The sequence below is a fragment of the Melitaea cinxia genome, chromosome 8 (assembly GCF_905220565.1).
Source record: "Melitaea cinxia chromosome 8, ilMelCinx1.1, whole genome shotgun sequence".
In the NCBI taxonomy this organism is placed as follows: domain Eukaryota; kingdom Metazoa; phylum Arthropoda; class Insecta; order Lepidoptera; family Nymphalidae; genus Melitaea; species Melitaea cinxia.
In genome coordinates, this window is record NC_059401.1 from 6,423,021 (window position 1) to 6,442,896 (window position 19,876).

Here is a 19,876-nt window from a genome sequence, read left to right on the forward strand (position 1 = left end):
GCATTAATATAGACGTATGAAGCAGAGCCACGTCTTCGCTTTATATCTTTTGTATCCGCTTTGTAAAATTTTGCCCCCATAACATTATGTTGATAGCGGCAATAACGCTTGAAATATTTACGAATATCCTAACAAACGAGGCGTTGAAAGATAAATAGGTGATACCCGCGATATACTTGTCAGATTGACCGTGTCGATTTGTGGAATAACCACGACTCGTACGTGCTTCTTATGTAAAATGATTGTCTATTTCCCATCCTATACATAATATATCTATCTATTCCCGTCATTTAAAGAAGATTGTTGATTCTAATAGTTTATGCACTGATATAGTAGTATACAAACTCTACAACTACAACAAACTCTTGGCCCACTTGGAAGGTAACGATCTCCTCAGCGACCGGCAGTACGGTTTCCGCCAGCACCGTTCGACTGGGGACCTTCTAGTGTATGCCACACATATTTGGAGTGAGGCCATTGACAAACACGGCGAAGCACTTGCCATGTCTCTCGATATCTCGAAGGCCTTTGACAGGGTTTGGCACGCGAGCCTTATAAGCAAGCTTCCTTCATATGGTATTCCACCTGGCCTTTGCACTTGGATTTCTGACTTCCTGAGCGAACGTTCAATACAAGTTGTCCTTGACGGGTACTCATCGAACCAAAAGGCTATCGACGCTGGTGTTCCTCAGGGATCAGTCTTGTCCGCTACCCTCTTCCTGCTGCATATTAACGATCTGCTCGTCCCCGGTACCTTTGGGTACGCTGACGACTGCACAGTGACGGACAGATACTTTTCAGGTGCAAGGGCTAGTAAGGATGTTATTCAGTCTTGTCGAGAGGATATGGTCAGCCGCTTGAACGTCGCCCTCCAGGCAGTCTCCGAATGGGGCGATGCCAATCTGGTCACGTTCAACGCTACAAAAACACAGGCGTGTGTGTACTCCTCTAAACGGGGCCCTTTACACCTGGCTCCGACTTTCCGGGATGTTTCTGTGGAAATTACCGACTCCCTACAGCTCCTCGGTGTAGAGCTATCGTCCAATCTGAACTTTGGGCAACACATCGAGTCCAAAGCAAAAACTGCAGCAAAAAAACTAGGTATTCTCTCTAAGGTCAGGCGATACTTCACTCCAGAACAGCTGCTTCAACTATACCAAGCACAAGTTCGGTCTAGTATGGAGTATTGCTGCCATCTTTGGGATGGATCGGCCAAATACCAACTGGCAACTTTGGACTCGGTGGAAAAACGAGCTAAGAGACTCATAGGTGACCCTACTCTGACAGACACCAAGTTGCAGAGTCTCGATCATCGGCGTAGGGTAGCTCGTCTGTCGGTGTTCTACAAAATATATTTCGGTGAGTGTGCGAAGGAATTACACGATCTAATTCCCCCAACAACCTTCCGCCATCGGGACACTAGGCGCGGTCGATCGTTCCATCCTTATGTCATCGATATGCCACCTACGCGCACATAACGCTTTGGCTCTACTTTCCTGATGCGCACAGCTAAGGAATGGAACTCGTTACCCGCGTCTGTGTTTCCCGAACGATACAATCTGGGTGCCTTCAAGGCCAGAGTGAATAGGCTGATATTAGGCAGGCATGCTCCACCTTCGACCGCATCGTCACTTAACATCAGGTGAGATTGTGGTCAAATGCCTGCCTATTTGTCATAAAAAAAAAGCATTGTATGTAAGCATTTCATAATTGACATGTTCTGTGTTCATTATAGTTTAGCTGTGCCCGCGACTTCGTCCGCGTGGAATAAAAAAAATGAGATTAAAAAAATATTGTTCAGTTCGCAGCGTTACAAAATATATAAATTTCTAAAATAAAAGTAGTCTAAGTTACTCCTTATTACATCAGCTATCTGACAGTGAAAGTCCCGTCAAAATCGGTCTAGCCGTTTCAGAGATTAGTCGGAACAGACAGACAGACAGACAGACACAAAAAAATTTGGAAAATTTTTTTTTGGTATATGTACCGTGTATACGCATGCATATGCATACCATATGCATTTAGAAAAAAGCGGTTATTTTAATATTACAAACATACACTTCAGTTTTATTTATTTGTATAGATGAAATGTATCAATTTACATATTCAATGACAGATTGGCGTTGTTTAGTAACAGGCGCCGTCGTCCAGCAGGGTGCCACGCCGAAGGTGTGGTCCAGGAGTGAGGTGAGGGCTGCTGTTCTACAAGAGGCAACAAGTCTCTCTTAAAGAATTACAGACCAATCTCACTTCTGAGCCACCTCTATAAGCGGTATTCGAATATAGTTAAGAATCATCTCGCCACATAACTCAATGAATCTCAACCACTGGAGCAGGCTGGGTTTCGAATTGGCTACAGCACCGTTAACCACATGTATACTGTTCCGCAAAAGACCGAAGAGATGTATAATGAGCTGGATGAGGATTGCGGCAAACCGGGATATCTAGCGTTAGCTTGGGGATGTCTACGTCCAGAAGTGGACTGCAATAGATTGACCTGAGTAGCAGCCCCACAGCTGCCTGACTGACTGAAATATATGCAAATACAGTTTTTTTTTTATATTTTAAGGAGTTCGTTATTTTCCATAACTATCAGCTTACGTACACATCTTTTATTTGTAGTTAACGAAAGAAACATTTTTCCTCAATAAACAACTGGCTGGTGACTGGTGACATTAATATATATAGAAAAAAGAAAGTTGTTAAATATCGTAAGTATCACTGTTCTTTAAGATTTCTAAAGAAAATTTTCAATTAAATTTATAACGAGAAATGCAGACGCATTTAAACAGAACAGTTCCATTGATAAAGCTCTTTGTTGGAGTTCCTATTAAAACTTTACTATGGCTTGTATTGTTACCACTATTCTAGACATAATAAGATATAATTGATATTTAAATAGTTTGTCTATGTTGATAGTTTGTACTAAAATGTTGTTGAATATATACAGTCTAAAAGAAAAAATTCTCATTATTGTTTTAACGTTTCCAATAAATTAAAATATTGCGTACTTTCATTTAAGGATAAAACATGGACATAGCTAAGTTTAAATTTATTAATTTTTTATTTAAATGTATGCTGTCTTGATTACTCTACACTATAATACTATACACGAATAATAATTTTATTTTACAATCGAGATTATTAGAAGCTAATAAACCTTTTTAAACAATTGTTTCATTATAAGATAATTGCATTATTAGCAATTTAACAACGAAAAGTAACCCACAAGATCAACTTGCAAAGCACAAATGATCTCATAATATTGTAAACCTTATCTTATCTAGTAAATTATTAAAAATAAATATAAATTACTGTCCAGTAGTCTCAAAAATACAGCTCTGTAGTTTAAGTACTTACAATTTTATTGGATTGCTGTTAAATTTAGGCGGATTGATTAATTTTGAACAATGTATATTATTATGGAGTTTGGTCGCGAGAAAAAAACAGCCTTTAATTTACACGTACAAGTAATATACTCTATACTCATAAATAAATTGATAACCCAATCAGTGCTCATCTAGTCTCGATTAAATTGAAATGACCATGTGACAATCTCCAGCTATCGATTCAAAAAAGAATCGTCACAATCGATACTTCCGAAAAACGTTACGAGGTAACAAATAAAAAAATACAGTCGAATTGCGAATTGAGAATTCTTTATTTTGAAGTCGATTAAAGAGAACCCGAGATTACGCTCTTAAACTTACTGCGACAAGACATAGATTATTTTTATATTTACTGTCTACAAAAATTCTCCCAAAATAAAAGATATCAATTGTGAGGAATAGGGTTGATATAAAGATAAACATATAATTAATACATAATAAGAGTTAATAAATAAATACAAGCGATATGAAACCATTCAAAGAGATATCAAATAACTGAAAAGTTCATATATAAAATACTTCCACAGCTCCACGGACCACCGTCAGCAATATTAAGGATCCCTTGTTCATTAGCGACGGACGGTGATGGTCATCGGCGCGAAGACCCTTTTGATTGTATCAGATTCAAATCCCCGGCGTAACAATACCGTCCACTTCTTCCACCTCAACGATGTTCATTTCGCAATTCATTGTTTTTGTGACACACTGACAAAAAGAGCGTAAACACCTAAACTTATTTTAAGCAGTCATTACTTAAGCACAAACATTCTGACTGTGATCTTATAAATTGATATTAATATATATAGATATATATATAAAGTTACATGTACCGAGGCTATTATTGCCATGGCAGGGGATTAACATTTCAATATAAAAATAATTTACAAACATATTGCACAAGACTTTGACAAGCTGCTTAAAAGCCTCTGTTACTAGTTGTCATGACAAAAAAAAACGGTTCTTGTGCGTCAAATTTCGCTTTATAATATCGGTAATATGGTATTCAATAGATAAAAAAACGCATAAAGACCCTTATATAAACAGTTGTCAAGAAACTTTTTCAATTGTGGAAAAAATAATGAAAAATAAACTTAACGGTCAATTCGACTGTATATTTTTAAGTATGCTACCCAGAACTTTTGACTGGGTGGACCGATTTCGATGATTTTTATTTTAATCGAAAGGTGGCGCGTGTCATGATTTTGGTCCCATTTAAATTTAATCGAAACCTGCAAAGTATTTTTTAGTTATCTCTAATAATGCATATTTACTTGACTATTTTGTCGTGCATTACTGCTGTACGTTGTATTATTGTTATGTACTGGTCGAAGTAATTGAAGTCGGTTTTTTTTTTTGTTGTAAAAAACAATTATGTATTTTTATTTTAGTTAGTTTACCTATCGTTACATAGAGTCTGTAACTGTATTCTCTATTCGTTTTTCATTGAACTATAAAAATTAATAAAAATTATATTAGATAAATATATCATTATATGTGGCCGTGTGTTACAAATGGTCAACAATCGCCGACCAAATAACATCAATACAGAAGTCCCTAATTAGGGTGAGATACCTGTTAACAAGAACCCAATTAAAACTCATATTTTGAATAGTTACATTAATAAAGCACCTTTTCACTTCTCTTCGGGCAGTTTGGGGCCAATATTGAATATGTTGATTCATTCAAATGTATAATAATACTTTACTATACTTATACATATATAAAGCTAACAATAAAAGTTGTAGTTAATTTATTATTATATATTATTTTTAATTGCTAACATGTCAATTTTTAAATTACTTTTTAATAGAAACAAAATGAATATAATATGTGTTTAAATAAGATCTTTTTGATCCATGAATATAATACTATAATAATAAAAATAGTTAACGACAGGGTATTTACAGTCATTATTAAAGTTTCGTGCTTATTTCATGCCAAGTCACGACCTCCATTCATCTCGAAACGATTTCCCTATGGACAAACCGACATCGAGGTATCTAATTACGAATTCGATTCAGCCAATAAATATTTCAATAGCTTCAAATTTACATAATTCTGTTCAAATATATGTTCTATAAAATGTACAGTCGAAACTAAAGTAAATAAAACCAATCAAGCGCAACAGACTTGTTTTGATATCAAAACAAATTCAAATACGATAACGAACTTCAAAGAGTACAAAGACGCAAATATTCGTATGATAGTTACTGAGGAGTCTTATTAAAACTACGGAATAAGGCAATTTTGTGGACAAAAGGACGCCCCTCAGAGCTGATGGACGCTGACGGCAATTCAAAGTTACTTGACGGTATATCGCCCTAGCTCTCCTGTTTTATTGAATTTCAACCGAAATTTGAAGGATGACCGCAGAATTTATTGTTCTGTCGGGGTATGATTTGGGGCAATTTTGTTATAGATAACGGATATACGAGCCTAAATGAAGTAATGTGATATAAAAAATATTTTGAAGTTTTGAAATATTTTTTGTGAAGTATTTATCACAAAATTACAATAATTAATAATTGTGTTTGCAGGCAAACGAAGAAAAACCGACTTCAAGTATATCGACAAGTAATACAACGTAGGTAGACGAAAAAATAGTCAAGTAAATACGCATTATCAAAGATTACTCCAAAAGTTGTAATCAGATCTCGGTGAAATATGACCACATGATAAACATCGGCTTTCGATTAAGTTAAAAATCATCAAAATCGGTACACCCAGTAAAAATTTATGCGGATTTTCGAGAGTTTCCCTCGATTTATCTGGGATCCCATCATCAGATCTTAGTTTCCTTATCATGGTACCACAAGAGATATCAAACAAAAAAAAATATCAAAATCGGTTCATAAACGACGGAGTTATCCTCGAACATACATAAAAAAAATATATATATACGGTCGAATTGAGTAACCTCCTCCTTTGTTTGAAATCGGTTAAAAAAAGTATTTTTCTCTGAAATAATATTTAATATTCAATTTATTATATCAATTATAATAATATATTTCTTTATGTACACCAGAAAAGATTAAAATAAATTACAAAAAGAAGTAAAAGTACAAGTGGTTGCCTTATCTTATATTAAAGCAGTTTATTTTTATGCAACCTTTGGATAGAAACTGAAAATTAATAATTTAGTACGCGTACTAAAACAAAACAAAGGGGGTATAAATATATAAATAAATATGTATATACATAAATATGTATATATGAATATACAAACATTATTTTTAAGCTTTCCATTTTATAAAGTTAAAATTATAAAAAACAATCTTTTATTCTAAAATGATAATAGATAGAAAATAAAGTACGAGGCGTCTATAAATAGGGTTAGAGAAGCGTCGTCTGTGGCAAGTGGACAATTTGTCCTCCCGGGCTTTCAATAATAATTTCTCCATAAATTCTACCCTGACCGCGTCCTACGATAGTGATAACAATTAATTATTATATTGCTTTTTTGACGGCATAGCAGGAATAGTTTCTTCATAGAGTCGACCCTCACTGTATTTATGTTCGTATAAATATTATAAACCAAAACTTTGGTAGGATGGATGATTGAATGTTTATTTAAGCTGAAAGTTAACATGAGGCTCTAATCCATTTGTATCGAAAGTCAGTATGGAAGCTGGGTAAAGATCATCATCAAGAAGGAGATAAAAAGTTTATAAAATTATTTGTTGACAGTACCGAAAAAAACTTTAAACATAAAAATTCTAAATGTAAAAAAAAATCAAATAAGTTAACGAAGTGAATTTTATTTACTCTGGAAACTGGTGTGAAGCAAAAATTTTAATAGTAGAACTTAAAACCTCATTCCTCACGGAATTTAATTTTATTACTATAGAAAAACATAATACAATATTTTATGTGCATTGTCTGATAGAATATAGTATATTGCGATTTGTAGCACAAAGTTCGTCTACCTTTCCGACATACTGTCTAGTGCAATTTGTTATAGTAATACGGGCAATCTGTCGCTAGCCGACGTCATAACTCAAGCCGACTATATAACCGATTATGCCATGTAATGGCAAATTGGTTTGTTTATTACAATTAAGGTTTTTATTACTTCTCGTTTAAATCACTTTGATCACACTGGAGATCACTTTGAGTCTGCATATTTAACCGTACATATGCTGCGTATTTTATTATATATCATTGGAAGGGTTTGAATTACGTTATAGAACAAAGGAACTTATAAAAAACCAAATAAATCTGTTATCAAACTTAACTCATATGAAACCACTGTTTTTTTTTTCTAATCCTTTCAAAAACTTATAACATAGACTAGTTTCAGCAAACTACCAATAAACCAATTACAATTGATTACCAAAACAACACAAGAACTCAACATAGAAGCACCTGTCTGAATTATTTATTTGAAACGACACAATATGACATCATCTACATCGAAATTCACTAAAATATATTCATATTGTAAGTTATATTCAGAATTACCACGCGTTACCCATACATCGGGACCCAGGCCTTATTAAAGTTTAAAGGGCCGCCCATTATTCATGAGTCTCGCTTGATTCTCCACACGAAATAGTTGCAATAAATTGAGAGACTTTATTGGCTATTAAAATAAGTAATGAAAATGTTTCGGGTGCCATACAGTTTCATTTGCCGGGATGCGGTTAGTGATTTATAGAAAAAAAGGTATTTTTTCATTGCTTTATTTTATCTTCGAAAATGACACGTAATAATTCTGTTAACTTACGCCGCTAAATTGAAAATTAAATTCGCATGAAGACCTTAAATCATATTTAACTCATTGATTTAATGTAGCAAGAACACTACTTTTATAAATTAGTATAAAAGGCTCGGTTTCATTCGCATTATTTCGATATATAAAGAATTTACTCTTATCCTCCCTATCCTCCTTTCCTATTGTATCACTTAAAGCAAATTTTAAGCCCTAAAGTTATATTCTGAATAATCGCATCCAAGTAAAAAAAAAACTTTTATTTCTCTTTGCACAAAAAAAGGTTTACAACACAAGAATTGGAACGGAATTAAAATAAGAAATTTATTTTTTTAAGTGGAATTCAATGGAATTTTACAAGCTATCTACATATAGTCTAATAAATTAACTATTAATAGACTATGTTAAGCTACCTAAATATACATTCTTAGACCAATAGATAATTAACGAGAGAAAAACCTAATAATTAAAATTAATAGAACCATTCCTCTTTCTACCAATACAGTAACACAGCGCAAATACACTTGTTCTTTTAATTAAAAGAAGTTTAAACTCGAGTCTCAAACAACTTTACATATTTCCAACTAATTCTTGAAAGGAACAAAGTCCAATTTACAACGTTATTTACTACTAAAGTATCGCTACATTCCTTTGTATCGCCTCGAATGGCTCTCATTTTCTACGGCGTCTATTTTAATTAGTACAAGGAGCTACTTATCGTTTGTACCAGCTTAAATAAGAGCCTGTACGTTCTTGCTTACATTTCTAAATATGTTTAACTTGTAGAAAAAAATGGCGTCTTCTGTTTTGTTCTGTAAAAACATTCATTTTAATTAAGCATTAATTAAATTTTATCCCGTTTAATACAGTGTCATAAAAATAACTTGTTACTTTTAGAAGTATTGTTTGAGTTTTGTTGTCGCAACACATAAATAAAGTATCGAAGAGCGCTCCGACAAATTAAATAACTCATTATAACATAATGTGAATTCACACGTACTTAGTTTTATTTTATTATATGCAATTTTATACCTAATAAGTATGAAAAATCAACTGGTACATTTTATGTTAAGCTTATTAATCACAACCTAATTTTATTAGATATGAACAACTACTTTCCCTAGATTAATAAGATGTCGTCAAATCTAATTAAAGTAAAACAGTATTTTTGATTTTTTTGTCTATCAATATTCAAATTAAAAAAGTTCCTTCTTTAGTGAAATAGTCTTATTTCTAACTGTCTAATTCCAGAAAATTGTGTTTGCTCGCAAACGAAAAAAAACCGACTTCAATTACATAGACAAATAATACAACGTAAGTTGACGAAAAAAACTAACAAACGCACTAATCGTCACTACGATTTTCGAGGGTTCCCCACATTTTCTCTGGGATCCCTCCCTGGGATCCTGGTTTTCTTATCATGGTACTACCCTTGGGATATCTCCTTTCCAACAAAAAAAGAATTATCAAAATCGGTTCATAAACGACGAAGTTATCCCCGAACATACATCAAAAAATATATATACGGTCGAATTGAGTAACCTCCTCCTTTTTTGGAGTCGGTTAAAAAAAACAAAGTTTTATATTTATAAAATTGGACGACTCAATTCAACTACTTACCACTTAATCAAGAGCTCAATTAAATACGGCAGCCATTGAACCTCAATCCGGTGACTTCCAGGCATTCATTGAGCATTTCCATTAAATTAAGCAACTATTTATAAAGATTCCGCTTAGGGTGATTCTATTCAAGTGAAATTTGACGTGTGAGACCTTTCGAATAAAATGATCCAGCATCTATTGTGCGGAACTTAGAGAACATGTCTACCTCATAACCCGCGTCTTATTATTCCCCGAGACATCTTCATTTCGCGAATATTAGATTTATATTGTGCTGTTGATACATTTTTTATTTATTTATTTAAAGTTTTTGTCACAATTGCAACGTTCACCTGTAATTTAAAATGGAAGTAAATATTCACTAAATCAACATTATGGAAAGCTTGTTGATAACAAAAACTATTTTTTTACTGTATGTAACTACTGCTAAACGTATGTAAATTTAATTATGAAATATTTAAATTTTATTCGTTGTGTTTAATGCTTTTCCGTTTTGTGATTTAAAATGTCATCTACTCTTTATTCATACTTGCCATTTTCATCTGAAGCTCATCACGCACCGTGTGAATAAAGAACACACATAAAAGGTTCAAACACGATCCGCGTCTTATATTTCCAATCTATTTAGACATCGCATGATACATACGTTTCACCCTCTACCATCTAAATCGCTGAGGTACCGAGGAAAATCGCAGTTCAAAATATACTGGTTGCAGAAGGACAATCAAGCTTCGCACGATCGCATTTATAAAGATTCGAAACGCATTCCCCGAATGAATACAATTTGAAGACGAATGCGTTTCTGTATTCGCAATTTCAATGAACACTTGGGCGCTTGATTCTATCTTATTACGCAATATTTCGTCTGAATTGGTTTATAGCTTTTGTTTATTTTGTACTATTGCTCGTTTTGCTTTTTACCAGTCTTAGAAAGAGTTGGTAACGGTGATATAACTGCATTAAATAGCATTGAGTGTTTTTGTATATAATAATCTCGTGTCAACTTGTTTGAAGTCGCGCTCTTCCAAACCTGTACAACCGAGTTTTATTAAATTGTTTGGTACAATAAATTCGGTAAAGTATATTTCAAATCGCTAAGTAGGTACAGTGTTCCAATCCAATTTTTGAAGTGAAACTTCTTTAAGCGCATGAGGGGTAAAATTTTTATGCATGAAACGCGTCACGGCTTTGCAAATACACCGGTTCTCGTCCGCTCACCGAAGTTAGGCAACGTCAGGCGCAGTCAGTATTTAGATGGGTGACCGCCTGGGAACGACGCGTGACGTTGGTTTTTTTTTTTTCAAGTACTTTTTTATTTTAGTTTACTTTCAATTTTCAGTTTTATTAATTTGTTTTTTTTTTCAAGCAGTTTGCCAAAGAAGTTTCAAGTGTATACAATCTACAGAATACACATAAAAGACACCAAATCCAACATCAAATAACAAATAATATCTTAATAAGTATTCTAATGAGAATTGAAATCAGTAAACATATCATAAGGTTACCCCACAAGAAATAAGCAAATGGAATCTCAAAGTTGTACAAAAGCCGAACCTACATTAGCATGAAGTGGATGACATACACTCATCGGATTAATGTCCATATTAGGCATGCATCAAAGAGCTCCAAACGGCATTGTGGAGTGCCCTCCTGTGATTTAACTCCGAACAATACGAGCAAATTATACGCAATCGCTACGTTACGCATCTTGACCTATTTCTATTGGTATTAAATTAAATTCTGTTATTAGTTCATAAGCCCAGTGATTTCCAAATACAGTCCTTAACGTAAGGAGATAAGAGCGAATTTATTTTCTGTAGTGAATATTACGTTACGAATAGTAGATTAAAATTTAAAAGTATTTGTTAGGTATTAAATATAATATTAAACAAAACTTTTAAAATCGTACAGATACTTGTAAATATTGTCAAATTAGAACATTTTAATCTATATTACGTATTCTTTAGATTACTAACATACATAAAGCAATTTAATTTATTAAATTATACACTACAACAATGATTGACATTAACAAATGAACACTTTTCGTTTTAAATAAGCAGTTATTTTCAATTTATAAATGAATGTGCCAATAAAGTCCCTGTAATTTTCATTTTATTTAATGAGACATTTTATAAATGGCAAAGAAAAGAGTGCCTATAATTAATGTACTTACACCATTCGATTCGAAATGAAATTATAATATTAAAGTAACAATTTATTTAAAGACTATTGAAAATAATTAAGTCGAGAAATTATAATAATTATTTGGTAAGTTATACAAAGTTATAAATATGAATGATTATTATTATTTTTGTTACTTATTATCATCATTTGTATTAATAATATATAATCAATCTCGTCTTTTGATAACACGCTAAATTAATAATGTAGGTAATTTAAGGAGACAAAATTTTTTAAGGACTTCAAATTCAATCTTAAAACAAATAGTTTATTAATCAGAAATTAAAACACAACTATCGTTATGAAAATATCGTATGTAAATTTAAAATATCGTATATAATAAAAATACATCGAAATCTATGAGTAGGTACTATAAAACCCAAGTCGCGCAAACAAGCCCTATATATTCCAACCTGATCATTGAAATGTCCAACTCAAATTCACTAAGACAAGATGTTATACTCGAATTGGAGTTTCTTCAATCATTGGGTTCAAAAATATTCCTTTATCCTTTTACAGGGCGATCAAAAATAAAAATGGTAGGTTACTTTATTGTCTACGTTCTTGTACTCTGCACTGCTGTTCAACTCGGTCTCACACTATTTTCATATAATACCAAAGATTGGTTGGAGATCATCAATGTAGCTCCAAATCTAGGAGTAGTTATTATGACCGCAATAAAATATACTAAAATGCAGACACACAAGGCTTTGTATGAAGACATTTTTAAACACTTTCATGATGACGTGTGGGATATTGTTGCGATTGATTCCATCGCTCATCAGAATATTGTCAAGAAATATAAACAGATAACTAGGATTATAAACAGATTTTTATTTTATTATTCCATTCCACTCACGATCGTGGTCGATTCATTTCCTTATCTCGTAATGGTATATGAAAATACAGTTCATGGAGTTACTGATGAATATTTGTATCCTTTTGATGGATGGTACCCTTTCGACAAAGTTAAATGGTACTTCGTAGCTTATATATGGGAAAGTTTTATGACTGCAATCGTGGTATGCGTGTATTGCTTTTCCAATATGATACACGCATCATGCATCGGTTTTATTTGCATGGAACTTAAAATACTTGGAAACTGTTTAGAAGAAATAATAAGTCAAGATGATGTCGTCAAAATAACTAAGGGACGTAACGTTGATATTATACATAAAACAGTTTTGAAAAAGTTAAAAATAATAATAGTGAAACATGACTTTTTAGCAAAGTATGCAAAATCTTATGAGTTTTATAAATTAAATTAGATGAAAGTTTTCACTTAAACGATAACAATAACAATAACCGTTAAATTTCCAGAAGATCGGCTAAACTCGACGCAGTTTTGGGTGATGCAATGCTTTTAAACTATTCCCTAGGAGCTGTATTCATTTGTCTAACGGCTTTCACATTCACGGTACATCTATTTTTAAATCTTAAATCGCAACATCAGATTTTATTGAATACTATAGTATTAATATTTAAATAAATCTTTTAGGTAGTTGACAATCTGTATAAATCTGTGCGGTATTTTTTTATGTTTATGTCACTACTGGTTGAAATATTTAATCAATGTCTTATTGGACAAATTTTGAGTGATCACGTAAGTCATTAATATACTTAACAAATTTATTTCACTTAAGATATATTTTTTGAGCCTTTTATATATTGCAGAGTGAGAATTTGACAGAAACAATATATTATTCAAACTGGCTTTACGCTAGTCCCGAAGTTAAAAAAATCATGCTTATGTTGATAGCGAGAACTCAAAAACCTTTCAAGTTAACTGCAAATGGATATCTTACAATGAATATGAACACTTTAGGCAGCGTAAGTTCACAAAAAAAAAAAAACACATCAAAAGCAAAATTTACAATTACTTATATTCTTAACTATACAATATGAGAATGAATAAATTGTGATAATATTGAATTTACCTATTATTCTAACCGATTTTTTTTTTTTATTTTTATGTGTGTTACCTCAATACTTTTATCAAAAGCGGTATTTCTCGAGTGGTTCCATTTTAATTTGAGAGACTTTAAAATAGCTTTTTTAAACTAAATTTTCCGACGATTACCGACGTTTATTATATTCTCATTTTATTACTTGTCGATGTAATCGAAGTCGGTTTGTTTCGTTTGATGACAAATAAATAATTATTATAATAAAACTTTTCATATTGTTTCAGATTTGCAGCACATCTTTTCAACTCTTCAACTTACTAAGAACTATTTATTTATAATATATACCATATTTGCTTACATAAATGTACTCTTTTCTCGTTTAATATAAACACTTGTTATTTTAGTAAAAATAAAAAAAAACTGTATTTTTATTTGTCGTAATACAATATAATGTATTATAACAAAAGTAACATTAATATCACAAATGGTACTTTAATTATAATACTACTAAACCTATTGAGAACGTCATGACTAGATGAAGTAAAAATCAAGATTAACTTTAAACAAATAACTTATAAAAGCATCTTTGACTTTATATATTATAACTATAGAAGGATGAGTATGAAAATACTATAATTATAACCTGTGGTACTTACAATTCAATAACTGGATAATTGTGTTTGCAAGCAAACGAAAAAAACCAACTTCAATTATAACGACAAATAATACAACATAGGTAGATGAAAAAATAGTCAAGTAAATACACATTATCAAAGATTACTCCAAAAGTTGTAATCAGATCTCGATAAAATTTAAATGTGACCACATGATAAACATCGGCTTTCGAATAAATTAAAATCATTAAAATCGATACACCCAGTAAAAAGTTATGCAAATTTTCGAGATTTTCCCTCGATTTCTCTGAGATCCCATCATCAGATCCTGGTTTCCTTATCATGGTACCACACCGGGAATATCTTCTTTCCAACAAAAAAGAATTATCAAAATCGGTGCATAAACGACGAAGTTATCCCCGAACATACATAATATATATATATATATATATATATATATATATATATATATATATATATATATATATATATATATATATATATATTATACGGTCGAATTGAGTAACCTCCTCCTTTTTTTGAAGTCGATTAAAAATAGATTATAAAATCCATATTAAAATTTTCGTTTTCGGGACTAAAATAAAATAATTACCTTTTAATACATTTATGATGCACTAGCTTCTGCCCGCGACTTCGTCCGCGTGAAGTAATAAAAATTCTGTCATGATTTTTGCAAAATTTTAACTGTTTACGCAGCACATGCAGAGGAAGCTCTCAAAATAAGAAATAACCCCTGATTTTGAAACATTCTTAATTGACGTTCCGCTCCTATTGGTCTTAGCGTGATGATATATAACCTATAGCCTTCGTCAATAAATGGGCTATCTAACACTGAAAGATTTTTTAAATCGGACCAATAGTTCCTGAGATTAGCGCGCTTAAGCAAATAAACAAACAAGCTCTTCAGCTTTATATAATTAATTTATTTATGATTTAATGTATATATTTCCTTCGATGAATATCATCACACGCGGGAAACAGTTGTTTGAAATAAAATAAGTCGTAAAGCGCATACTAAGTGCATTGCGACGGTAAAATCAAATAATGTTATAGAGATGTACAAAAATTATGATATACGTGTGACAATGAAACTAAAAGAGCTGACTCTAACAATGGCTTTATTGAAGCCATTTCGCATCAACGCCATAAAGACAAGATGTCTACGAGTCTACGAGTATTACGAGTCTTAAGAACATATTGGGGGTATATTTCACTTCTTGAATTTGCTTCTTGTTCTATATCTGAATATTCGTATAAATATTATGATATAAGATAGCAAACTATAAAGCTAATAATTAGTTTTTATTAATATCTAGTTAAATGAAATTAATATAAGCTATAAAACATCAACTATGATTAATTGACGGTAGCTGAAAATTTCCTATTCTCTAAAGAATTATAGTGTACTATAGTCGTCACAAAATATTGTTATTATTATTCTTGAAATGGCTCCCTTGCGGATTTGCCAATATCAGATTATTTAAACTTTGCTTTATTTGGAGTTACAGTGGAAGTACAAGTTCGGTTCCAATTCCCGCACAAGTTTGCTGAAAGATCGTCACAAAATAAGAGGCTCGTTTTGACATTTGACAAATACCCTAGAATGTAACTTAATATGAAACTGTAAGAAACAATTAAAGAATTATTAATAACATAGTATTTTTAAAAAATACGTAAATTTTTTGGCGTGTTAAATAATATGATAGAATATATTGGGAGTATTCTTTTCGCGCTTACTTTATAGTAACATGCAATTTCTAATTATTACGAAACGTCTCAAAAACAGTTACGTTCTAAGTCTTTTTTTAATACTAGTGTTGTAATTAATTAATTACTGAATTTCTCCAGCTTCATTCGATTTTCATCGTAATTAAATATTGTTTAGTGATCTTTACTGAAAAAAAGAGCTTGGCGCTCAAAGCCAATTAAAATTTTGATTTGACTAGTCAACCGCGATAAAATCCGAAAAAAAAATGTTTTATTATAATTATTAAAATTCGTGTAAATGTTAGAAAACAATTAAAAATATAAAATAAAGAGAAATCGACCTTTTGTACCATTGTATTATTTCAAATTACCTACAATATTAAAGTTTAAATTAAATTTCTGATCAAAATTTTAATCAAATGATCATCAATACTTTACATTACATTATCAAATCGATCAAATAGTATTGTTTTTTAATGTTCTGCGAATTTCACTCATTGAAAAAAAACAACTTTTTCGGATTTTATCGCGGTTTATTTTAAATTTTTAGATGCCTGGTCACTAAAACGTGGTGCGGGAGGACTGAGAGTCCTCCCGTGACCATGGTTGCTGTAAAGTATCCGAAACGTCGGACATCAAATAATCATACAAACTTGAATCGATTTATCGTGAGAACCGAATACCGGGTTGTATGGTTACACTATTTACTTCCCGATGACAAATGTCAAAACGGGCCTATTATTTTGTGACGACTATAGTGACCTTTGTCGTTCATATTTTTACACGATAAGTAAACACCAAGATAATTATCATATTATTATTACTATTATTATTAATTATTATCATATTATACTAAAACCTCCAAAACACGTTGCATCTTATGGTATGAGTATTATTCCGATCGGTTCAGTACTGTTTGCAGTATAACTGAATAAAAAAAAACCGGCTCTCCATTTATCAATATAAATATTTTTTATAAGGATATCGTTATTAAATAACAATATTATATTGAGTTCGTTAAACACTATTATTATTCTTCATTGTTCTCTATTGTTCACTTCTAGCCGCTGCTACTATATCGTGTGTCCTGTGCCCAAAGTTTATCTGAAAAAAATATCTCACCTGCGATAAGAGCGCCTTTGTACATCTTTGTTTTCATTTATTACTAATTTATATTTTGGTGTGCAATAAATAATAATTATTATCTGTCCATATATCTTTATACTTGAAGTAAACTACACCATCCATGTTTTCGTAAGGGTCTCTTTGCAAGGCTTAATGCTTGTTAACAAATTAAAAATAAGAGAAGAGTTATAAATCAATCATAAAACATAATTTACCTATAACAAAAAATAAAAAAAAAATTTATTTTATTATACTTATCTTCTAAATATAGTTTTACAGAAAGATAACTTACTGATACATAATCTGTACTGCTTATAAGAGTTTCTTTAAGATAAATTACAATTTAAATAAATAAACATCATATGTTTTTAATTTTTTGCAAAGAAGATACAACAGCACATACAGCATTAACTCATTAGCAAATTAATTGATTCAATGTACATTGTAACAACTTCTTTCGAAATAAAGCGTTCCATATACCAGTAAATTATAGATAAACACGAAAAAAATTTTTTCTCTAAGGTAAAACTTCGCCATGACTTCAAAAAAAAAAATACGTTAAAATAATTCCTTATCTTTCATTTTTTAAACACGTATGACAACCTTTGAAAAAAAAATTAATAATGAATGTTGTTATCAAATGTTATCGCGACCTTTTAAAATCTACCGTAATTCTTACACGTGTGTAATTAAATTTGATTATTAGTAAATAAAATTATATCAACATCACGACATTTTAACTGCCACTTTTTAGTGTTTTTTTTTCCTTTATAAACCCTTCGTCAAGCAGTACAAGTCAGTCATTTCACCTTGTGAAAATGGGTCCAAGGGAAAACATACTATTATTTTTACTAGTGTCTCCCCTTGGTCTTGTAACACAATGTCACGGATTATGTAAGTCAAAACTAAACTACATTTTATTCTAGATTCACTTTTATCTAATACAATTCAATTTAATTGTTTCATATTATAATAATTATTTTTTTAACAGCGGCCGACTTAGAAGCGACTGCTGAAGCTTCTGCTGTCGGTATGCTTATATAAGATTTTTATATTTAACCTTATTGTGTAGAGCAAGTAAAAAATTAAATAATTTTCAACAAAAATCTTTCAATCAATCTTAAGAGCTTAAACTCTTCCTCCAAAACGATATATTTTACTTTAAGCACCATATTTTATCATACCATTATCCATCTACTAGAAAAGTTTTAGACCGTTACCAATTACCGACCAATTATTGACCGTTATAAATAATAACTGAAGAGACTATTCAAACATAAAGATAGTTTTATTATATCACTAACAGTTTTTAAGCCACAAACTTACGTCGAAATCATTAAACTTATTTTAAATTTAGCCTTAACTCACACATCTAGATAAGAAAATCATTCCTGTAACTACATTTATAATAATGGTATTAGTAATTACTAAAAATATACCAGTATCTACGTATGTATGTGTTATAATAATGAATATAGTCGCAGTTAATAACAACTGAAAACACTAGGAATGAATCCAATGAAGCTATTGCAGCTTCTCATGGTCGTTTTACGATTATATTTTTTTAATATTCATTTTTGCTAAATTTTTCTCACTTATATTTTTTAAGGCTCTTAAGATACAAGGCTAAAATTTAATCAGTCGATTGTATTTTGATTTCGTGTCTGATAGATCCTTTTTTGGAACACGAAAGAGCAGGCAATGATAAATAATAAGTGGTATTATATTATATTATCTCAACTATAATATTTTTTTAATTATTAAAAGCTGAAGAAGGAGGTGGCGAGTCAAGTGATGCAATTGCCAATTCTCGAGGTAACAGTGCCAAATTTAAAACTACATATTTATATGTACCTATTTTTAATTTTTTTTTGATTGATTACAAAAAAAAATGTATGTACGATTGGATAATTTTTTTTTGCAAAAAAAACGATTTACAATTTTGAAGTAAAAGTAACTGTAATTTAAAAAAAAACTCAGAAACGCTGTTAGTATGGCAGTAAAAAATTACATAAAATGACAACGTTAAAAAGTTATCTTTAAAATAGTAAGAAGGTTTGTATTAAAAACCAAGTATTAACCACAAATATTGTTGTAAAATTAATTTAAAAAAAAATAGTTTTTAAATTTACAGTGTTTTTTGAGTCTTTTTTTACTCGAAATTAATTTTAATGTGTGATATATATTATCTTCTTTTGTATATATGTATATATTATTATGACTATTAATGTTTCACAGCTATGAACCTTGGCAGAGGGATAAGTGAAGCAATATCTAGAGCCAAATGTAAGTAAATATGTAAATAAAATACATATAAATAAATGTAAAATGCGTTATTCTTAAGCAATCGTTAATTTTAACTTTTATACTTTAACAGCGGAAAATGATGATTTTCGTAACTCAATTCGCCGTCCTCAAAGTAAGTTTGTTTATGTACTAGAAATCAATAACTTTAAAACATTACATAAATAGTTATACTGACTGATAATTTAATATACATAACAACCACTCATCTTATTGAGTCACTGGTGGCTCCTTTAACAATTTACTCCGATAGTAACAAAGGCCCGTTTATAGAGATGGTCGCATTTCTTTTTT

General features: G+C 31.1%; 1 protein-coding gene across 1 annotated transcript; it reads left to right on the top strand.

Annotated features, from left to right (window-relative positions):
- Positions 1-12,329: 12,329 nt before the first annotated feature.
- Positions 12,330-14,149, top strand: LOC123655952 (putative odorant receptor 92a). Its single transcript, XM_045591689.1, has 5 exons — positions 12,330-13,135; positions 13,225-13,321; positions 13,403-13,507; positions 13,579-13,734; positions 14,096-14,149. The coding sequence occupies exons 1-5, from the start codon at positions 12,330-12,332 to the stop codon at positions 14,147-14,149; spliced, it is 1,218 nt and encodes a 405-aa protein (XP_045447645.1).
- Positions 14,150-19,876: the final 5,727 nt, after the last annotated feature.

Coding starts and splice junctions, on each gene's coding strand:
- LOC123655952 (XM_045591689.1), top strand. CDS start 12,330: ATGTCCAACTCAAATTCACTAAGACAAGATGTTATACTCGAATTGGAG. Junction 13,136..13,224: donor AAACATGACTTTTTAGCAAA/GTATGCAAAATC, acceptor TTAAATTTCCAG/AAGATCGGCTAAACTCGACG. Junction 13,508..13,578: donor GACAAATTTTGAGTGATCAC/GTAAGTCATTAA, acceptor TATATATTGCAG/AGTGAGAATTTGACAGAAAC.